Source organism: Zonotrichia leucophrys, chromosome 2, assembly GCF_028769735.1.
Source record: "Zonotrichia leucophrys gambelii isolate GWCS_2022_RI chromosome 2, RI_Zleu_2.0, whole genome shotgun sequence".
Classification (NCBI taxonomy): domain Eukaryota; kingdom Metazoa; phylum Chordata; class Aves; order Passeriformes; family Passerellidae; genus Zonotrichia; species Zonotrichia leucophrys.
The window spans coordinates 116,856,356-116,872,627 of NC_088171.1; the positions used below are offsets into that span (position 1 = coordinate 116,856,356).

The 16,272-nt window shown below is 35.4% G+C and overlaps 1 protein-coding gene across 7 annotated transcripts in view; it reads right to left on the minus strand.

The window, feature by feature from the left end:
- Window positions 1-16,272, minus strand: part of ASPH (aspartate beta-hydroxylase) — a 111,986-nt gene that overhangs the window by 56,135 nt on the left and 39,579 nt on the right. For 5 of the 7 annotated variants that reach the window (XM_064706148.1, XM_064706146.1, XM_064706151.1 and 2 more), the window contains 10 exons: window positions 14,776-14,850; window positions 14,121-14,282; window positions 12,443-12,502; window positions 10,817-10,873; window positions 10,263-10,307; window positions 9,442-9,477; window positions 6,241-6,279; window positions 4,845-4,886; window positions 3,387-3,440; window positions 2,399-2,443 (listed from right to left, as the gene is read on the minus strand). In XM_064706148.1, coding sequence (XP_064562218.1) covers window positions 2,399-2,443; window positions 3,387-3,440; window positions 4,845-4,886; window positions 6,241-6,279; window positions 9,442-9,477; window positions 10,263-10,307; window positions 10,817-10,873; window positions 12,443-12,502; window positions 14,121-14,282; window positions 14,776-14,850 — 615 coding nt within the window. The remainder of the gene's footprint in view (window positions 1-2,398; window positions 2,444-3,386; window positions 3,441-4,844; window positions 4,887-6,240; window positions 6,280-9,441; window positions 9,478-10,262; window positions 10,308-10,816; window positions 10,874-12,442; window positions 12,503-14,120; window positions 14,283-14,775; window positions 14,851-16,272) is intronic. The other 2 variants (XM_064706147.1, XM_064706152.1) reach the window with 2 other exon arrangements.

Sequence of the window (16,272 nt, forward strand, 5' to 3'; positions counted from 1 at the left end):
GAAAACAACCACAGGTAAAAAAAGAATAAATCTAAAAGATTCACTCAGAAATACCTACAATTTCAAAGTAGAACAAGCTATTTCTCATTCTAGCAGTGTTTGAAAATGACAAGGAGTCTCTCAGTACCATAATACAACAAAATGAGAGTGGATAACTAGGTTCAGTTCCACCATCTGATTTGCAAATACATCTGCAATTAGAGGAGCGATCATTGCCCTCCACTTGGCACTGGGGAGGCTTTATCTCAAAACCTGTGCTCACTTTTGGGCCCCTCACTGCAACAAGGACACTGAGGTGCTGCAGCTTGTCCAGAGAAGGACAGAGCTGGGGGTGGGTCTGGAGCACGAGTGTCATAAGGACCAGCTGAGGGAGCTGGGGTTGCTCAGAATCGATGAGGCTCAGGAGGAACCTCAGTGCTCCCCATAAACTCCTGAAAAGAGGTTGTAGCCAGGTGAGGGTCAGTCTTTTTTGCCAAGTAGCAAGAGACAGTTTGAGAAAACAGTGCTGAGTTGCACCAGGAGAGATTTAGATTAGGTGTGAGGAAAAATTTCTTCCCCAAAAGGGTGATGAAGCATTGGAACAGGCTGCCCAAGGAAGAGGTAGAGTCCCCAGCCTGGAGGCATTTAAAAGATGTGTAGATATGACACCTGGGGACATGGTTTAGTAGTGGACTTGCCAGTTTTAGGTCTAAAGCTGAACTTGACTTTAAGGGTCTTTTCCAATCTAAATGATGTTATGATTCAAAATAGCATATTTCAAAATACACCACTACTATATAAAACACCTAAGTTGTTTTTATTTTTGGTGAAGGTAGAAAAATTAATTTACAGCTGAAAGACTGAGCCATTACAATATTAAAATTATTATTTTAAAATTATTTAAAATTATTATGTTTAAAATTACAATACAAAACCCAATAGAAATATGGTCCAAAACCCCAAGATTTCAACTTGGCACTTCTATGCTGAACTGAATTTCAAAATAGCATGTGTAATTCAAGAAATCATCTCAATATCCTCAACTGATATTGTGGTGGAATTATCTACTGTTGAAATTTTGTAATACTTCTTTTAAGGGCCTTTTTGTAATTTTAACTTTAAACCGCAACCTTTGCTGAGAGAAAACATCTTTTCCTCTTCTCCAGTTCCAACTTAATGCATAACAAACTGAGTGAAGATTACCTTTGCTGAACTTCTTGCCCATACTGTCAAAGATTACTACTATTTGTTTCTACACTGATTATAAGCTTTGGTTAAGAACACCTCATATTCATTATGAAACAAAACACTTTCAGTTAATGCATCTATTAAATAATAGCTATGGCTTCAAACTTTCCAACACACCACATGGCTGTTGTGATAAACAGCTTGGAAAGACCTTGCAGACAGCGCAGTTATGCACCAAGAGGAGCATTTGAAACCATCTCAGCTAAGGTTCAGCACACAAACTCAAACATGAACTAAACCATGCCTCCAATCTGTACTGGACAACCACAAAAGGCCTCCTGTGTTTTCTTCACTTCTCTGGCTACTTTTAGCATGACTAAGAACTAAATACAAATAGTCTAAGGAAAAAAAAAAACCAACAATGCAGAACTCTGAGCACCACATCTTGTAAGAGCTCCTGCATAGTACAAAGAATAACTAACCCAGAAAGGGGGTTCAGGCTAACCAACACAAAACAAGAATACAGCTGTTAGAGGTCTTGGATTGCAGCTTCTCTGATGTACTGCCCTGAGATACAACTCTGAGTTCCACTCAACACAACTAGTTTGGTAAAACAAGCAAATAAGCAACTGCAATAATTAACTCCAAGAAATGTACCAATATGCAGTTCTTGAATTTAGAAGCCACTTATCTATGCTAAAAATGGTTTTGGTAAAATCCATGTCTACTACTGTCAGGCAACAGATGGAAAAACTGGAAGTGCTCCTGTTCTTAAAATCAGTTATGCCAAGAAAAATGTGATGACATGACAAAACAGTCCCTGTTTCCAGATCAGTGCCCAAAGAATGTGCCACAGTCAGATTCCAATAGATCCAACTGACACACAGAGAAGTAACACTATCATTGTCCATGATGATTGCCCTGGAGAGGAAGCATATGCATATTGAGACCTGAAATTGTTGCTTTTCCCTTTCAAAAGTACTCAGTTCTATCTGAAATCATTAAAAATAAATTCGAAATTAAAACTACCTAGCTTATTTGGAATGCTTTCATACAACCCAGTAATTATCATTGGCATTTATCAAGTATAACAGAAAAATTATTGCTTCTAAACCAAGAAGCAACTTTGACAATAGTGATATCCCTTTGCAAAGTAATTTGATTACTAATTTCCATGTAGTTACAGCTTCAGATTTTTAGGAAAAAAACCAAGCATCCAATATTGACTTACCTACTTGAACATCATCTGAATAATCTTCAGCTTTAACAGGTTTTTCTGTAAATGAAAAATGTAAATATAATTCAAACTCAACCACTTCCCAAATATTTACAAAAAGCCCCCTTTTATTTTTCCACAGTGACCTATTAAGACTGCTCTGTAATACTACTTTTGCAGAAGTGGGATGCAAACTTCTTTGGCTAAATTTTTCCAAGGATAAGACTCATACTTAAGTAGGCCAATATTATAGGACTGCACAGTTTCAAAAATGATACTTCAAATTTCTGAAACTATACTACCCAAAGCACACATATCCCAGTTTCACATGCTACTACAGTATGGGCTTAGAAAACATCCACATATACCTATTATGTTTCTAGGTGTAACTGTGAAATACTTGACTTCAAAATTCAGTTACTTTTATTTCTATATGGATGTTTAAATTAGACATGTCACACGTCACTGAAGTCTGCACACAGGCTTGAAAGGACACAAGCTCACCAGAAAAAATTCACAATAGCCAGGATGCTGGCTGTAAATAATAGGAAGATTTGAAGAGGGTAAATATTGTCTCTGATTTTGGAAGCCCATAAATAAAGAGCTCAAAGCTTAGGAGACATTCCACTTTATTCCTTACATATACCCTCTTTCCTGAGTATGCACATCTGACTGGCTGGTGGAAAACAGAGCATGGAAAAGAAATTTTCAGTTCCATCATATAACCAAATCTGGTCATTTTTATCGGTACAAGCTTTTCTGTAAAAAAGCACTCTCGACTTCTAAAACTGAAGAGTGCTTTCTAAGCCATTAAATATGTCATTAAGAAGTCCAAGATGCTAGATTCCAAAAACACAGATATGTTTCTCCTTGAAAGAAAATAGCTGCAGAAAAAGTTATGAATGTATTTTTATTGCAGCATAGAATCCTATTCCATAGTATTTATCATTCCCAATTATTAATTTTTAAAGTAGCAAAGGCGTGGAAAACACAATTTACAAACCTGATTCCTCTGGTTCAATGGCCACATCATCTTCTGTTTGCTTACTTTCTATTCCTAGACAGAAAAGAAGTGTTGATAGTTATTCACATTACATTCATAATTTTGTTTTTATTTCCCAGCAGCCACACATTCAAATTAGTATCAAACAAAAAGGAAGACTTAAATTACAAACTAACAAGTTCAGTTAACTGAAGAGTAGGGAAAATGGTACTAATTGCATTTCACATCCAAAAGTTTACCTACTAGGACTTCTACTGCACACACTGGAAGGTTTTTAGTTACAATTGTTGTTTGAGTGAAACAATGTAGGTTATCCCTTTGAATCATACAAGAATACATTTTTTAAACAGAAAACCTAAATAAACATAGAATCAAATCCTACACACAGTGCTCAGGCTAAACTGCTTAGATGACTTTGCTCTAGCTGACTCAACCAACATCATGCTTGAGAAAAACTTTAACAAAATTTTTAACATCTTAGAGCAGATCTTTAAATTACATTTAACACAGTACTCATTTAAAATTCTTCAAGAACAATACAGCAAACAAAAATTTACAACATAACCTTTCTGAGTAGCAATGTGGGAAATTACCAGAGAGCTCAATTTGAGCAATGGAATAAGCACTTCATAAGAATGCCATGAAGTTCAACAAGGCCACGTACAAGATCCTGCACCAGGGTCAGGGCAACCTCCAATATCAATAAACATTGGGGAAAGAAGAGATTGAGAGCATCCCTTTGGAGAATGACTGGGATGTTCTGGTGGATAAAACACTGGACATGAGCCAAAAGTGTACACCCCCAGCCCAGAAGGCCAGCTGCATCTGTGGATGCATCTAAAGAGGAGTCTCTCACCAGACCCCCACAGAGTGCTGCGTCCAGCTCTGCAGTTTTTAGCTCAAGATAGACATGGACCTGTTAGAACAGGTTCAGATGAGGCCCATGAAGATGATCAGAGGGCTGGAGCATCTCTCCTAGGAAGGCAGGCTGACAGGCTGGGACTGTTCAGCCTGGACAAAAGAGGACCCCAGTGAGACCCTACCACAGCCTTTAGATAAGGGATCTTGTAAAAGAGATGGAGAGAGATTTTTTTACTCGTACCTGTAGCAACAGGACAACAGATTTTGAAGTGAAAAAGGGAAGGCAGAGATAGGACATAAGGAGACTTTTTATGAGAGTGTGGTGAGTCACTGGAACAGGGTGACCAGCACTTTAATGGATGCTCCATCCCTGGAAGTGTTTAAACTCAGGCTGGACTAAAGTCAGAGCTTTGAACGAGCTGACTAAGAATAAGATGTCCCTAGACATGGCAGGGAATTTGAACTAGATGATCTTCAAATATCCCTTCTATATATTCCACTATTCTATTCTCAGCTGTGTTTTTGTTTATTTTTTAAAAATATATTAATAAGTATAAATTGAAGAAAAAAGCTTTTTCAAGCTATAAAATTTCATACCTGAGAGGTCTTTAGCAATATCAAAATCTTCATTAATTTCCTCTATAAGTATAAAAAGGAAAATGTATAATCAGCTTGGGTTTTTTTAACCTGTTTTTCAAACATAACTATTTCATCAAAACACTAAGACCACAATTATAATTATAAAATATATACCTGTGGCTTTATTCACCCCCTTTGGAAGGTCCTCAACAGCTAAGAAAACATTCCATTCAGAGCAAGAATAAATTCAAGCCCTCAGGCGATGGAACTTACACACTACACAAAAGAACACAGCTAGCAGGTAAACATGTTTACCTGACATTTACAAGCAGACACTTTGATGAATTCCAGGGGAAAGATACACCTTAAATATTCTTTTCTGTTTCACTAAATAACTCTTCTATTCATCAGCTAGTTATTTCAATTGTACCTTTTCAACAATTGTTGCCTGGATTATGATACAATAACTGAAATTTTAAAACCACTTCTTAATCTTTCTAAATACATTCAAGTACTCCCATGTTCTTGCTTTGCAGCACCAACTCCATCTCCTAGACATAGGGAAAACCAACCAAAAAATCTACATAGCTATAAACTTCAAAAGTCTTATTTGGATAAACATGCAATTCATTTGTACGTCCTAATTTCTTTCTTGAAGCACAACAAAGAAACTCTACAACTTAATGGATTCTACAGAAAAAATAATTTCTTTTTGTTTTCTCTTAATATGGCACTTTTAAAATTAATTTGACTGTCCTCTTAAGATTATGATAACAAAGGTGACAAAACAGATTGTTACCATTTATTTACACTAGAGAACTTCTTGGCTTCCTTCTAAACTAAATGATTGTGTGGTTTTTTCAGTCAGCTGTCTGAGAAGACCCTCAGAAGAGCAGGCATTTCAAGACAACAAAGTATACAGAACTCAGAGAGAATCTGCAGACAAATAATTTGAAATTGCTTCTACTAATTAGACAAATGCACCAGCAAGAGGTCTGCATCAAAGCAGAGCTAGCACTGACAGCCTGTACACTTGGAATGATCTTACACACTGGTTGCAGGATTAGGAGGAAGGCTCATTTCAAGAAGCAGAGTCTGTGATGAACTACTGTGGTCCAGCTGTTGACTAAAAGCCTCAGACACCCCACTCTGTGTCAGCTGAGACCTTCAAGATGAATCCTCAAGGATGGCATATTAGAACAAAGCTTCTCAGGTCACAGTAAAAATCTGACCTCATAACAACACAGGCTGTAATGAACCTTTGCCATAACTGGCAATGGCATGACCGAAGCTCACACACATATTGTGTACTTCAATATATATAAAAAGCAAGACTAAGTCTACTACTATCTTTATGCTAATTTGCCTAAAATATTTTTTATAGATATATATATATATATATAGAGGTATATACCTGTATCTTGAGTCTCAGTCTGCTTTTCATGTTTTGGTTCTGAAAGGAAAGAAAAATAAAGCTCCTGGGTGGTTGATACGCACAAAGTATTCTAAAAATTTAGTTAAACACACAGTTATTTTGTTAATGACAAAAGCAAAGGCCTTAAAAAAAACTTTCCCTGGTTTGGGGGAATAGATACATGGAGCTTGTAGTAGAAATTCTACATTAAAAACCCCAAACCGTATGTGTACATATTGCTGAAATTTCAAGACTTTCTATCACAGAGATGGAATTTTGAAAACAATTATAACAAATCTATCACTCAGAACAGTTGTTACAATTCTTCTATATTCTTAATCTTTGCATAGATTTAATCTTTGCACTGTCTAATTTTTGTAATTCTGAAGAAGAAGCAGATCAAGAATATTCATTATTTAATTTTAGATAATGACTGAAAATAGACAAAATGCTATCCATTGTCTGAATTTTCAATATACACTTACTGTGAATTTTAGACTGAAAAAGATTCATTCAGTTTGGATAATTAAATTGTCTAACAGGTAGTAATTCTCATCTGAAAAAGGCCATTTACATAACACTAACAAAAACAAAAAAAAAGTCCACCTTTATATTATCATTGTATCATTTAAGATATTGTTGTATGTTACTAATGGTTGTGTGGCTCTCTCCATACGCCTCTGAAAAAGAGTTCTTATAGAATATCCTTAAAAAAACATCCAGAACTCTTTCTTTCTAATGAAAATCTCAAGGTTGCTTTCTTTCTCTAGTTTCATGGCCAGAAAATGTAGGAAACACTTCAAACTGGAAGTTATGTACAATAACTGAGTTCTTGTATTCCAAATGCTATGATCAATCATTTACACCCTCCACTGTGGGCACTTATTTCCACTAAAGAATTTTTAACATTAGCAATAACCTCAGTGATGTGATTACAGCGATCCTATTAGAGCAGCTCCTGATGTGAATTAGGAACCAAGCCTCACAAAGCCAGAGTCACAAAAGAAATTGGACTGCTCTGGCCACCAATCACCTTGCACTGTCTTTAGCTTTGAGAACTCTAGAAAGCACCAGGATTGAAGAAAATATTCCACCAGAAAAAAAAAGAGGGGAAACACATGATAGAAATGGGGAAGAGAAATTGACTCAAAGCAGTACTTCTGCTGATTTCACAGACAACTGCATCTGAAGGCTTTTATGTGAATCTTCTTGTGGGGTTCAAGTGCAGTTTTGGAACCTATGCCAAAACCACAAGCTTCACTTTTGAGAGCAAGGATTTCAGATCTCTACTATGGCTTCCAAGCATTCTTTCACTTCAGAAAAACAGAACCAAAATCGCTCTTCTCCAAAAACAAAGTAAATCTGTTTCACTTTCAATCCAACCAAAACCATGTCAAAAGGTACAAGAAAGATGGGCCTAGAGACAAAAGGGATGAAAAACAGATGCAAATGCTAAAATGGCGTCTAGCACATGAACATGAACATGCCCTGAAACTCCATGGACTGCACTCAGACTGAGGTGAGAAATAAAAAAATTGTGTGTGACAGAAAGGCAGCCTCATCTCACTGGGTCTTTTTCTTCTCCACTGCTCCAGGCTGGAGCTCTGAAATAAAATTCCTCTAAAAAGTACAAAGGATGCATTGTGCTTTCTCACAACCAGAATGCCTTCAAGGTGGAACTTGAAAGCAAGGTAAAATTATGTTGTGAAAAGGCAAATTTTATCAAGAGGAAAGCAGTTTTCCATGGATTATGTTGAACTGTGGAAATAATCTACTACATAAAGAAGCCTGACAATTTAATAGCCAAGAATAATAGGTTTTTTTGACAGTCACATGCTACCTTACAATTTCCTTCTGAGAAAAAGAATGGAAGTTCCTATTCTCCTTATTGTCCAAATCAGAGGACTGGCAAGAATAAAGAAAGTGTAAGGGGATTTATCTGATACTATTTAAAACTCTCATTACAGTCCAGAGAGGCACTGCTGCTTCCTGAAGTAAATGAATCACTGTATTTTGTGAGTCACAAAATACAGTGATTCACTGTTATTGTGTTGGGGTGCCAGAAGAGACTGCAGAATATTAAATGCTTTTGGAACTGATTTTAAAAAAAGCTGATGCAATTTACTTTGTGACCTTCCTGATCAACTTTGTTAAAAAGGAGATACAGATGTCTCTTCAGAAGGGCATGAAAGCATTTTCTGTTTGTGTTACCACTACATATGAAAGAGCATGAAAAGTAAAGATTAGAAGTTGCACTTCTTCATATCAAGGAGTGAGAAGCAAGAGAAGTGATCATAAAATAACTATGTCCTGGAAAGGCAAGTAAAAAATAAGCCCTGGGAAAAACCTAGAGTCACTTGCTTTTCTATCCTATTACTGCTGAGGCATTTTGTCAAGGGCACCATCACTGAGGTAAATAATTATTTTCTGCACACTGAGAAAGACACAAGCTAAGGGTTAATTACACCTTTGGGCCATTGAAAGTCTTTCAATGGAATTTTGACTTCTATCCAAAGGAGGATGTTGGAATTTATCTCCTGATAACAAAGAATGCACCTCAAGGTTTTCTGTAGCAAATATTTTGTAGAAACCCTGTCCTTTGCTCAGGTTACATAAACATGGGAAATAAACAAGAGTGTCTTAAAGGTATGTTTAACTCTTCTGAAGTGTGGTAGTCTCCAGAAGGATATCACAGCAGGAATCACAATCACACACCTTTGTTTCAAGTCTGTGACTACTATTCTTGTTTACTTTTTGATTTGGTCTCAGCAATCATTAGCAAATCATCAAGAAATCAAACTAAAATGGTAATTCCCAAAGAACTGGTGGTGGCAGACAAGATGGAAAGGTGATACTGAGCTAAACAGATGCAGTAAACCACATCTAACCCAGGCAGGGTTTCACAAGGAAAAAGGCATGGCAAAGCCTTTAACATTCTTCTTCCACATATGTACAAACTATGGCATTAGGACCAGCATGGGAATATAATGAGTATGCATACTCTACACTTGGACCAGTGTTAAAAGATTGATTGATTGACTGATTACAAACACAGGGAGTTTGAACAGACAACCCAAAATCTTAGCTGAGAACTTGCAAAGTAATGTGGCAGCGTAGGAATTTTTTTTTTTAAGTAATTCCACTTGCATATTACCAAAAGATTTTGATCCTGTAATACACTAAATATAGCAGCTGTCATACCTTGGTCTTCACTGTAATCTTCATGCACTCTATCCTCTGTTTAAAAAAAAAGAAAAATGAACAGGAAAATTAATGGAATTTTAAGACAATAAAGACACATAAACAATACAATACAATGACAAGATTATTCAGTTAAAAAAAATTTGAAACTATAGTAGTTCATACAGTAATAAAGTTAATAAAAGTGCAAAGATGAAAATTTCTAACAGATTCTGTAGAAGAACTGATTGATTTTCTGGCACCAAAAGATAGACTTAAAAAAGAAAGCAACATGAGCAGGCTTTCTTATATGGTTCATAAATATTCATAAATATTTTGATTCTGAATTATTTATAAATCATTTATATATACAGCTAACTTCTACAGAGTAATTTTGGCATCTACTTGCTATGGCTTACTTGCTTTTAAAAAAACTTAGAGATACTACTTTTTTCTTGACATCACACTAACAACAACATCTCTGGCATATTTAAATTATTTTTCATCCACAAAATCACTTCTATACAATTTAAAATACCAATACCCATTCTCCTGGAAATTCAACCCTCAAAATATTATTCAGCCCATTTGGCTGATATCACAGTGATGTAGTACTCATGTAGGCTTTAGCATAACTTCCTTAGGAAGTTATTATGTCTACATTTTTAATTTACATTCTGAAAAAATATCACCTATAAGCTCTAAAGTCTTGTGTGTTGTTGTGCTTTGTTTTGTTTGATTGGTTGGTTTGGTTTGCTTTTATTTTCGGTATGTGATTGTCTTGGTTTGGGGCCAAAATTCAGTGAATCTTCAATAAAAAGAAAGAACACTTTGGACCGTACCTGCATAATGTTCCACAGTATCTTCTGACATTATCTCAGAGTCACCTTAAATATAAATATTTAATATTTTATATTCCAATTGAATTTTCATGAAGAAGCTAAATAGCACAAGAGAGCTTAAAAAGGTGACGTATTTAGCTCAAAAATGAAAGAAACAATCATACTGATTTATTACTACAATATCTTATTTAAAAGTGACAGCTAAATTATAAAATACAGCTAGGAACTAAACCATAAAACAACAAGTTTATGCATATTTGTATTCAGGCCTAAAGTTAGGAATATAAGAAGGTGTTGGATAACCAGACCATTGATTAGACTGGGAAACTCCTGACAGAACAATTTGTCTAAGTATTTATACATTGGATTCATGGAGTGCTATGCTCACAAATGTAATGGTAACATAGTGGAATAAAACTCAGGCCTACTTTAAACTATCTAAAAACCATTTGAAAACAAAACTGTGAAGAAACAGTCAATATGACACATAACTTTGTAGCACGTTTTAAAAAGAGTGATTATATTATCATTTGAAGTAATGAAGATTTACAAACCTGGAGTGTCTGGATCGCTTACTCTCTCTTCCAAATCTGCAACATAATCATCTATAGCTGTAAATTAAATATAAACAAATAAATATATTGACATTAAGATATTAAATATGTCCAACATTTCATTGTTTTAACTTGTACCCAAAATGAGTTCATCAATGGCTAAATGTAGCTCCTTAGCTGAAGACTGAAAAACTAAAACTTTATATAGTGACACTTGCAACTTGACACATGGCAATCTAATGGAAGGTGTTGGGTTACTCTCTCTTCCAGCCTTCTGCTATACACTCTGGAGGAAAACTAGAGCAACAAGAGCCATTGGTCTGCATCAGTATTTTTTAATATTTATATGAATAAAAAATGCAAACATCCTCCATCTTCAAAACTGCAAACTATCTTCTTTACTAATGTGCAGGAGGGTCACTTGGTGATGGATCTAAGAAGACAAGATATGAATCAGAAACTGACCTTGCAAAATACATACTTTATTTCTGGCATCTCCTATTTAGACCAATTTACTTCCTTTCATTACCTAGCTAAATGTGGAGGTTATTTTCCTATATACCTACAATTCTTTTCAATGCTGTTAATATACTCGCTATGACACACTTGAGAAAACACAATAGTGAAGGTAGAGTAGCTTATCCTTTTACTTTTGAAGTACAAAAGCTTGGATTCTAAACCAGTTATCCCCCACACAGTTTGGAATAAACACTTTTAGCTGTATCAAACAAATACAACTATTTTTCCATCACATCTGTGACACCAAACACAACTGCAAAGTCTAGAGTCTTTACAAAGTCTTAACACTGAGTCAAACATGAGAAGACTAGTACAAATAGAAATCAATGCCTAATGTAAATGCAAGAGACTGTCCATACTGTAAAGAAACATGGTGAAAATCCTGAAGAAAATACTTATCAGACAATAGGGAAATTGCAATATCCACTTAATGCTTCTTCATAATGGGAAAGATGAGCTAATGCCATTGTACATGGTATCAAGCATAACATCAAGATGACTATAAGGTAATCAGATTAGTCCAAGCCAAATTTCAAAAAGCTTTCAAGATTAATTAAGATGTGCAGAAAACAGAACAAGTATAGTTCAGAATTACATCCTTGGTGTTGAATCATTCTCTGACAGTAGAGTCAGTCACAAAGAACAAACAGTTCAGAAGGAAAGGTACAAAAACCTGGATGCTCCTAATGCCAAAAATATTCTAGAAGAACCTTAGTAATACAGACTGTCTGAAGACAATATAAACAATAAATCTCATTCTCTCTTTTCAGACTGTACAACCACAGACCACTTGCCTACCCAGTCCCCAATAACACACAATAGCCAGGAACACATAGTAAATAAAATGTTTTTGCACCAATGAAAGCAAAGTTTCCACACCTGTCACCTGTTAATTGTAATAAAGACTTTCAACAGCAAGTATGATAGAGTCATCCCAAAGTAAAATTCTCCAAGACAATAACAACTATTAATTGAGAGAAAAAAACCCAAATTCAAAATGATCTATTTCTAAACCAGTCTAACCTTTTCTATTTTTCTCTCTCGCATAATTTGTTATATTGAGGCAGAAAACCATTATTATTGAGTACCAAAAAAACAAAATGATACCTGGAATTTCATATGATTCAGACTCCACTACTCCAACATCTTCCACCATAGGATCAGCATCTGAGAAATAAATACATTTGCACAAATTTTAACATTTTTAAAATCAATAAACAATAACACAAACCCTCTAACAGATATTATGTAAGAACAAGCTGTATTCTAAGCAAATTTCCCCTAATAGCAGCAAGATATGTATACACAGACTGAAAAAAAGTTACTATTTCATTTATATACAACATTGAGAATGTGTATAAAAGAATAAACTCTATACACATTTTCTCAAAAAAAAGAGGACTCTCCACAGAAATTTCTGAATAAATTGGAGGAAAAAAGAATATGTTCACTTTGCTTTCTTAATTTCAAAGATTCAAAGTAAATGGAATTTTAATTTCTCCTCTAGTCTTCTACTTTGACTTGTGCTGTGGATGAGTAAGAGAGATACAGAAACAAGGAGCTTTAATAGACCCGGACTAAAGAGTTTGATTGTGAAGAAACAATCTCAGTGCACTTCTGGACATCACAGCTTTTATATGACATCGATTACATGGGTTTTATCAAAAGGTATCAAGAGATACTAAGAGATAGGTAAAAATTTCAACAGAACAAATAAAGAGCCTTAAGAAAAATTTCGCCCTAGTTTGATTTAGATCATATAACTCTGCTTTAATATTTTGACTTCAATTTTCATTATCCAGCCAATGCCCCAAGGTGACAAGATATGAGTATCTTTACATCTCTGCGCGACTTAAATATAATTAATGTTCTTTGGGAGCCATATCTGAATGAAAGGAGAATGAGAATAAAATATAGAAAATACTGTTTTAATAAACTATCAAATTTAGTTTAATAAACCAAAAGGTCCAGAAGCAGACTCCATACAGGTTTTACTGATGGGGAATGAACAGATTGAGAGCAGCCCCACCAAGAAGCACTTGGGGGTCAGGTACAAGAAAGACTGGACATGGAACGCGTCTCCAAAGGTGAAAAAAGGCTGAGAACTGGGGTTCAGCCTGGAGGAAAAAATACTCTGGGATGTCCTAATTGCAGCCCTTCAGTATCTTAAGGGGACAAAGAAGCTGAAGAGGGATGTTTTTACAAGGGCATGTATTGACAGGAAAGGAGTTTTGGCTTTGAACTGAAAGGGAGCAGGTTTAGATTGGATACAAAGTAAAAATTCTTCCCCGCAAGGGTGATGAAGCACTGGAACAGTGCTTCAGAAAACAGTTGCCCAGAGAAGCTGTGAATGCCTCATTCCTGGAGTGTTCAAGGCCAGGCTAGATGGGGTTTGGTATAATCTGGTCTAGAGAAAGGTGTCCTTCATGACAGAAGGGTTACAACTAGGTGATCTTTAAAGCTCCTTTCAATCAAAACCATTGTATATGATTATATTCATGCCTCTGTTGGGGAGAGATATGCATATTTGGAGCACAGAATAATTTTGTTTAAAGCCCATACAGTAGAATATAGAGTTACCTGGATTCCAAAACACATAGCATTAAAATATCCCATTTTGACTTAAAATATATGCATTTGCCAAATAATGTTGTGGTTGACACTTCCTAAGGCTCTGTTTTAAGCAGAAATTACAAGTCCAGGTTTTAATGAGACACATTTTCATTTGTCTGGGTTGGGTTTTTGTTTGCAGATTTATTTTAAATGTATTTAGTCATTCAGATACCTTTCTGAACTGAGTCTGGTGTCTCATATGCTTCTGAAATTTCAGTCTCAAATTCTCTGAGCATGTCATCTGTTGCAGGAGCTTCAAAAGTTTCTCCATGTATTTCTTCCTTTGCTTGCCACTGGTCACTTACACTTTCATCTACATCTTCATGTCTTTCTCCTAACCAACAATGCAGATTGTTAGTGAATAAATTGAATACATTTTCTTTGGTATACTCTATTACCAGCAAATATTCAGTCCTCAGTACACCCTTTGTGCTTTCCAGCTAGTCTCCAAAGGGAAATGGGGAGTTACAGTAAACTTATCTGCACAGTCCAGCATTATAAACCCAACTTGCCAGGACCTTCTTTGCCCAAAATAAAGGCCAACTCTACTCTGTCCACTCTTGCCCTCTATACAGTGTTTTGAGGAAGCTTTTGTTAAATAAATGATTCAAGCTATTACTGCCAAACAAGTCTGGGTAAGAAGATACAGTTTTAGGATTTGGTGATTGAACTTTCTGAATTTTTTTGAAAATGACAAATGAGTTGATTTGAATGTTTTATGCAGGCAAAAGTGCTTTAAGTGCATACCAAAACCAGACTCTGAGATTCATCTAGCCTATGGCAGTATTTCTAAACTCTTCAGTGATTTCTAAGCGTTAATGCATTACCAGGATGGGAATGGAGAGCTTCATGAAGAACAGATTGAATTTCCTCTTCCAATTCTATGTCAGCAGTCTTGTGCTCTAAAAGGATTATAAATTGCAGTGAAGGTAAGCGCAAAAGGCAAAACCTAAACATTAACTCAAGGCTTGCAGCTTTTAGTAGGCTCCATAATGTTCTTAATCCCTTTCACTAAGTTCCCTAGAGACTGACCTGCTGAACTTCTGCAACTCACACAATTAGAAAAACAACTTTGTCTTGCTTATTCTCCAATATAGAAAGTATGCAACAATCACATCAGATTTGTCCATCTGAAGATGAATTGCAAGAATTTATCTACACTGCATTTTTTGCACATATATTTTTCAGTAACAATTTCAAATAATTATTCAAACCAAGAACTATCTTCTAAGGAATTAATTTACTAACACTTTCATCCATTACCTTCCTACAATTTAGGCAGCAGCACTAGGAAGTCATATTTGACAACAAAATGTGAGTTGCAGAAGTAGGGTCCTGTCAACTTTATAAACAGGGAAAATAGATACATTACAGTATCAAGGTCTTGTTCTGCTACGAACTGCCAGGAGAAATCACAAACTGGTTTCATGGATAAGTGATTGCCATCCAACACACCAGCTCAGGACATAATAGGAATTTGTATGAAGTGTTGTCTTCATATAAATGTCCTGAAATTAACATTGAGAAACCCTACAATGACACATCTGACAAAAAAAGCTGTAAACCAGGTAACAGCTGCATTTTCAAATAAGGATCCAAAATGGCACCAGTTACAAAAAACAGTCCCACAAAACCAAAAACCACACACATACAAAAAAACCCACCCAAACAGGAAACCATGTCTTGATATATTTTATAACTGACATCCTAAGAAAAGTAATGCAAGTCTTCTGAAGCAAAATCTATATTCCATAGATTCCACTGGCCATATCCTCTAGATTTATATATTTATGTATCAGGTTCACATAAACATCACAAAGGATAAGCCCCTTCAATAACCCAGAAAAACATCTACTCTCTGAATAACACTAATGCAAATCACTCATGTGAAATGTCACATGTTAAATATTTCTTCTTGAATCCCACTTAATTTTAATACATTCCACTAAGAGTATAGGGCTTTAAAAATGTTTAGATTATTTTTTTAACAGTAGGAGCTCCATTTATTGGATTTATTATATATTAATCTTTAGTTATTTAGTTTTTTCATATAGTAGTTTTAGCAGAAAAGTGAATACTTTATTATCTTACTAAGTTGGTTGTTGAGAGGGTTTTGTTTCTTTTTAAGGTGAAGAATTTGCTGTTATTCTGGCTGGATATAAGTTGGAAATCAATCTAAACCACAACCATACATCATCAGAAAGTTATTCTGATCTGATACGCTTACAATGGTAACCATGACATTTTACAATTTTCACGGTCAGTGATTTATACGAAGCTATAAACAATGACACCTGTTAAATAAACTTCAGTAAATAAGCAAC